General features: G+C 55.3%; 1 protein-coding gene across 1 annotated transcript in view; it reads right to left on the reverse strand.

Moving 5' to 3' along the window:
- Positions 1–3,977: 3,977 nt before the first annotated feature.
- Positions 3,978–6,950, reverse strand: part of PPAPDC3 (phosphatidic acid phosphatase type 2 domain containing 3) — a 13,608-nt gene continuing 10,635 nt past the window's right edge. The window contains exon 2 of the mRNA XM_009322080.1: positions 3,978–4,831. Coding sequence (XP_009320355.1) covers positions 4,467–4,831 — 365 coding nt within the window. The 3' untranslated portion in view covers positions 3,978–4,466. The remainder of the gene's footprint in view (positions 4,832–6,950) is intronic.

The raw sequence follows: 6,950 nt of genomic DNA on the forward strand, positions 1-6,950 counted from the left end.
GAAGGGTTTGCTCCCACCTCATGTTGCGCCCAGCCCCAGCCACAATTGTACGAAACAGCTTGCTGGAATAAAACACCAGCTTAGGTTGGGGAGGGGGGAACTAAAAACCCTCCCAGCCGTGACTCCCACATATGCCCAAAGATATAATCCAGATTTGCTACTTACCCTGGCACCCTTTTTTTTTTTTTAATAAGTTAAAATCTCTTTTTGCTGCTGAGCATAATCAGCATTAGGGTGAGGGGAGGAGGGGCCTTTCGCTGTACGCAGCAGAATCACAAATTAAATCACCGCCACCGCAGCCTGGGACTCTCCCGGCTGCACGGACACACGCAGTGCTGATGGCAGCAGCCCCCGAACCCACGCGCTGCACTTGCCTCCTCTGAGGCATTTTCTTAATTCATCTGTTAGATGAACTGAAAGGCAGAAGATGCCACGGTCAGGGCTTGTTCATTCCATCTGGGATGGAGAGGTCCTGGCTTGGGAAGGACCACTCCTCCCTGAGCCTCACGCTGAGCCCTGTGTGGCTGAATTTGGGGATCTGAAGGTTCAGCAAAAACACCCACGTTCCTGGGTAATCCTGAAGGAGCTCAAACCATTTGGCCTTTTGCCTCCCCGCAGCCATGTGGCCATGGTGGGCATCTGCACAGAGCAGCCCCAGTGTCCTGCTCCGGCTCACCCAGGACAGCCGGGGCCAAACCTCTTTGTGCGCATCAGCACGAGCTCCAGGGGAGTGGAGAATGAGGCACAAAAATTATTGGCCTCAGCCGCTGGCTTACAAATAACACGTCCCTGCAAGACCCACTGGTGTTTCTTACAGCCACTGCTAAATGTGAGGCCAGTGGAGAGCACAACCGGGCGATGCCTCTAGCACGTTACACAGGCCCACACGGCCCAACAGCGCTGCCGGGGCTGAGACCCAGTCCCATCCCTTTAACACCCTCTGAAGGGGGAGAAAACCCTCCTCAGGCTGCAGGGCTTTAGGGACAGACATGCTGCATCCATGCTCCTCCTCGCAAGCAGGAACTGAGGGCTGGAAGGCAGGTGGCATCCACACAGATCAAAAGCCCGAAGCCCAGGGAGATTGTCCTTTCCCTCGTGCTGCTGTGCCCTCCTTGCCTCTGAGCCAAAACACTCAGGATCCAGCCCTGGATGTCTGTGAGTGCAGCACAGGGAGCTGAATCTCACCCCATGCTGCCTCCCGGCTCCCCGGCACAGCCAGCAGCAGGATGGACAGGGCGGTGTTACTCAGACTGAAAGCTGAGGACAGTCCCCGCAGATTGTACCTTGTTGGTGGAAGAGCCGGGTCGTCCTGTCACCGGTCCCCATGTGCCCCCACCCACGCGGCTGCGTCCCCGGGGCAGCCGGGCTGGGGGTCTCCTGCCTCCCCCCGGGAGGTAATGGCTAACCCAGCCGCAGCCTGTCCTGCTTGTTGGGTGACAGGGATGGGTAGGGACACAGGACACAGGCCGGGCAGGCCCACGGTGGGTACCGCCATCCCTCACTGTTGCTATAGAGACAGAAGCTGGTTTTCGTGGCAGCGACGCTGGTTGTTTCTGAGCGGTACCTTCGGCATGGCAGGCAGCCAGGAGAGAGGGACGAGGGATGCCACGCGATGCCATGCCACTTGCCTTGCTGGGGGGGGCTGGGCACGGCCGAGGCAAAGCTCTGCTGGGCCTCTCCTGGTGCCTCTGCGCCCAAATCTGCACTCACCTTGTGGGGGCTCTCCCCAAACCCTCCCTGCAGCGAGCACGCGAGCACTGGGGCTCCCTCGCTCTGGGCACTGAAGCACTGGGGGAGCGAAGGGGTGCAGGGTCTGGGGGTGCTGAGGAGGAAGGCTCCCAGGAGAAACCCTGTGTGGGAGCGAGTCCTGTCCTGTGAACCCCAACTTACCCCAGTGAGTCACCCCAACTCACCTCTCCCTGCCCTCCTGCCTCGCTTTGCAACCGCGTGCTGGGATGAGATCGGCTCAGCTGATGTTACCCACCACAGCAGCTTCTCCAGGCCACGCTCTCCTGATTACACCAGCAAAGACCAAGAGTATCTCCTCCAAAGCCATCCTGGATATATCAGGAGAAGACAACACAAGTGCAAGGAGGCCTGGACCCAGACATGGCTGTAGATGCATCCACTCTATCTGCAAATGTTCAATAAAACCTAGAGCTGCAAAGTGTGAGCTTCCCACAAAGCAATCAGGGCAAAGTCTTCCCCTGCTCCCTGCCTCTTCAGGTACCCACCATCTCCAGCTATGCATAGGTGCACACACACGCCGTCAGAGCTGTAGTAACGTGCCTCCATCCTTCCTAGTAGCGAGGATAAACCGCCGAGTGTAATAGTGCCTGGAAGAAAGAGAAAGCACCATAGCTCACTTCTTCGCATAAGTCTTTGCAGGAGAAGGAGGTTGGCAAAGGAAAACCCTGGCAGAGGCCAGGTGCAGTAGCTCATCTCTGCTCCCACCCGGAGCAGCGCTCCCCGTTTAACCAAGCAGCAGCAGGGGAGCGGGGCAGCACTGACCACCCCCCTGCCGCTCCGCCTGCTGCTGCACCAACCCGCCAGCCTCCAGGGATAACCGGCAAGACCCAGAGCTCTCCCCTTTCCTGAACACACCATTCCCAAGGGACCCTCGGGCAGCCCACCCCCGGGGAGCTCCGCAGTTGGCTCGTCTTTAAAGGACATGGTAGCCCTCCTTACCACACTTCTGCTCCAGCCTTGGAGCCGGCAGCGCAGGAAGTCAGGACCTCCCAGGGCTCTGTGCTGACATCCCAGCTGGAAACACGTGCCAGGGATAGATTTTCTGTTTAGCATCTTTTCATATTAATTATCAAAGAGCAACAAATGTTAGCAGCTTGCAACAGTCATTATCTGAATGTCTTCTCCTTCTCACCAGCAGCCCCTGTAGGAAGAGGCTCCCCAACATGCAGGGATAGATGAGAGCACAAGACCTGGCTGGTTGCTCCCTGGCCTTGCAAGCCAGGTGCATTTAGCTCACTTGGGATAGACAGGAGGACAGGAATGATGGGATCCCTTCATTCTGCAGGATGCATCCAACCAGGGAGGGTGCTGAGTCTGGCAGTGTCCATCACCCGTCAAACATCAAACTCTCTTCTAAAGACAGAGGAACCACAGAGAACTGGAAGGTTCTGTGCAAAATATGGGATTTTCTTAGACAGCTGTGAGGGGTGATCTGTTTCAGGGACACCACATTGAGCATGGCCATCACCCGGGTAAAGATCAGCCAGGTTTCAAGGTGGCCGCTTGTCAATAATGGGAAGCAATGGCACCATGTCTGGGCATCAAACTCTATATTCAGTAATGTCAGACCGGTTCACAAACATCAATTAGCTCAGCTTTGCAATCAAGGAAGGTCAGGAGCACTCTCCTCATTTCATACGAGGTGAGACAGAAACGTTCAGTATTTCCCTCTGTAACAAGGCTACAGCCAAGGGAGCAGAGGCAGGGGTACGGGCAGTCCTGCCTCCCTGCCCTCTAGCTCACCAACACTGCTGGGTGTACCAGAAAGCAGTCAATGCTGCAAGAGACTTACCTTGGAAATTCCCATCTACAGCATCATTTGGCATAATTATAAAATCATGGCCGTGACGAGATAGAAAAAGACTCTTTGCTGTGTATCTAGACCTGCTTTGCAAAATCACCATGATCCAGCACATCGCCTATTCAATTACTCCCTAGTAGAATGAAAATGGGCAACTTGTATTTGTCCTTTACCAGACCAAAAACACCACACACACCCTCACAGAGCAGATTGTTGAACAGCAGATGAAAGGGTGGCTTCAGCATGCCACCTTCAGCAGCCCGAGTACCCATCTAGGTCCACCCCATCCAAAGCAAACCATTTAAGTGATCGTTTGCATCCCCTCGGTCAGCAAGATTGCAGGACCTGCCCCAAGTTGAACACGTATCTCAAAGCTACACTGAACTGGCTTTTGTCCCTTCCCTCATGATAAGAACCAAACAGGGCAGGATTTTTACGATTATTTATTATCTGTGAAGTGCCGGCAGTGTCCTGACTCTGTACAAGACACAACTGCTGGGCTTACAAAAAGAAAAAGCACTGTGGCCAAAATCATTTAGCCTCAAAAAAGTTAACGAACGTGTTCTCAGGAAGCTCTCAGGCGCTGCCCATCCTGAGGACATATCAAGGTGCCAGTGTGAACCACCCAAACTAGGCAGACACGTAGCTCATTTCTCTCACCCGTAAAGCTTAATTAGGTTGCTGTCCAAACACAGTTTGAGAATATGGCCAAAACACAAGTACGGCCTTTGATTGCTAAAACCCAATCCATTGCAAGAAACATTTTTTTTTTTCGAGGTGGGGAAGCAACATTAAAAAACGCCACTACTCATGGAAGTTACAACCGCTTCCAACAAACAACATGTAGAAAATACTGGGAGGGAGACTCTTAAAGTATCTGCTAGTTTCCAGTGGGAAGGCATCAAGTCCCCCATGTTCACCAGATGGATATCAACATCTGACACGTGTTGGAAGACATCCATATCAACTCCACCAGCCTGAACTGTAAGTAGCCAAAAACAAAGCCAGACAGGACATCTGTGATGTGGTGCCGCCCGATCATGACGCGGGAAAAGCCCACGCAGAGGGCCCAGAGGACCAGCAGGATCCGGAGAGGGATGGCCAAGACCAGGTGGTTGAGGAAGAACTTGGAGAGCATGGCTGCTCGGCTGGCGTGCCCGGCTGGAAACGCGTAGGTGTCCATGGTCAGATAGTCCAACAAGCCAGGGTTGATGTCATATGGGCCCTTCCGCTTGGCCAGCTTCTGCAAACCAGCCACAATCATGATGTCCAGGAGCAGGGCTACAAAAGGAGAGACGAGGAGGGAAAGGTCAGAGGCAGAAGCAGAGTCAAGCGCAATTCTCAAGGCAGAACATTCAAGGATTGTCGCTGTCTTTAAATAAAGGTTTGGGTTCAGTTCCAGCCAGATGTCCACAGTTCAGCTGCATGCAACCCCCCTCGTCCTCAGATCACCACCCAAATGTTAATTAACCCTCCCAGTTCGCCCATGGAGAAGGCAAGTACCATTATCACCGTCTCACAGAGGAGAAACCCAAACCACAGAGGCAAGCGACCCGCCTGGGGAGGAAGAGAGCAACTGGCAAAGCTAAAATTAAAACTCTTTTGGCCCTCAAACCACCGGCCTGGGTGTCCTCCACCCCATGCTTTAGAAGCCTCATGCAGCAAGGACGTATCCCTGCCTGGGATGGCTCTGTGGGGGGAGACGAGGCTGCAGCGAGCAGTCGGTGGGAGGAAAGGTGCCCCACGGCACTTTCTGGTGTCGTCCCTCATCCTCTCCCAAGCCCCCCACCCCCCTCCTGCCCAGACCCAGCCAGTGGGACCACACTGCACTGGCAGATTTCACTAAGAAAAGAGCATTAAGAGACAGTGAGCCAAGGGGAAAGCCATACAATTAAGAAAAAGGGCTTCTGTCGCAGGTATCAACACCAAATGGCCTTTCTTCCTTAACTGCTTCAGGAGTGAAACCCATCAGCACTTGTCTTCATCATCCTCCTCTTCATCCCACCCCCTTTGCCCCAGCCAACAGGTACTGTCATTTCTATTTCCTAGCATCGATTTTATTTTTCTTTAATCCCCTCATCTGCTTTTCCCCAGCCCTCCTAATTAGTCAGAGTGCTGATTTCAGCTCCTCGCAGCAATGACAAGGAAATATATACCATCATGAGCACAGCCTGCTTCCCCGGCAGGAACGCGAGGGGCTAGTTGCCTGGTTCCCAGGCCCTGATAAAGACGGTTCCTTGGGAGCTGACAAGGTTTCAGGAGGATGGATGGGAGTGTGGCAGCGGCGGGGACGGGAAACGAGACGGCACATCGGAGGCAGGCGGCTCCTCCTGCCTGCTTGGCACCTGGCAGGAGCTGGGAAGCGAGGAGCTGTCACGGCGGCTCTGCTCGCCCACCTCCCGCAGCGTGCCACCTCTGCACAGCCAGCCCTCGGCATCGCTTTGGGAGGGAGCTGATATTTATCCTGGCCAAACTCTCTCCTTATGGGAGGGCTATTTTTCTTCCCCATCTGCAGGGCATCTTGCGTGGGGACAGCGGACAGCAGGACCTCCCTGGGCCTCCTGCCCACCAGGTCCTGCCTGAGCCACTCCTGAGCTCTCAGAGCTGTGGAGGGGAGGGGAGGCAGAGGAAAAGGTCTGGGCACCAGCTGGAACGGCGACACAGGCAGCAGTGGGACTCCAGCTTAAACACACCGAGAAGCAGGAGGCCGACATGAAGGAAAGGTTCATAGGTGGCATCTGAAACAAGGTGGTGAGGCTCCAGGTGGCAGAGGGATGCAAGGAGGCTGGTCGCGACACTGGCCCTGTAGTGGTAGCGATGGGCTTAGGAGGACAAGGACAGCCGGGGACCCTGCACGGAGCCCGCCCGACGGGACTGGCAGATGGGGAGAGAGCAGGGGGAGGGCTGCAGCCCGCGGCGGGGGACCCTAATGCTGTTTGAGCAGCGCAGTTCTCTGCACTTTAAGATTTGCTGATATTATTTTAAGGGGCTGGCCGGGGGGGGAGAAAGGGAGAGGGGGATTTCAAAGACAGGCTGGAGAGGGCGGTTTCCTGTCAAGGCCGAATGCCGTCAGCACGGCTCGCAGCCGCCGAGGGTAACGAAGTGCTGGGGCTGGCCAGCCATTACGGGGTCTCTGCTCACGCTGGGCTTCCTAAATCACCCCCAGCCCAGCTCCTCACCCCGCCAAGGTGACCCCCTGCGGCCCCAATTTAGCAAAGTGTTTCAGGAGCCGATTTTCAGAGCTCATCGTCGGCATTGCCCGTCAGCCCCATCTCACCCTGGACAAGAGCTGGGCGAGAGCCGAAGCTCTGGGACGCAATCTCGGGAGCGCAGACTCGGGCATTCATTGCAGAGAGATGATGCACCAGCGCTGCCAAGAGAAGACTCTGGCCCAAGCTGC

Source organism: Pygoscelis adeliae, unplaced genomic scaffold (assembly GCF_000699105.1).
Source record: "Pygoscelis adeliae isolate BGI_AS28 unplaced genomic scaffold, ASM69910v1 Scaffold114, whole genome shotgun sequence".
NCBI lineage: Eukaryota > Metazoa > Chordata > Aves > Sphenisciformes > Spheniscidae > Pygoscelis > Pygoscelis adeliae.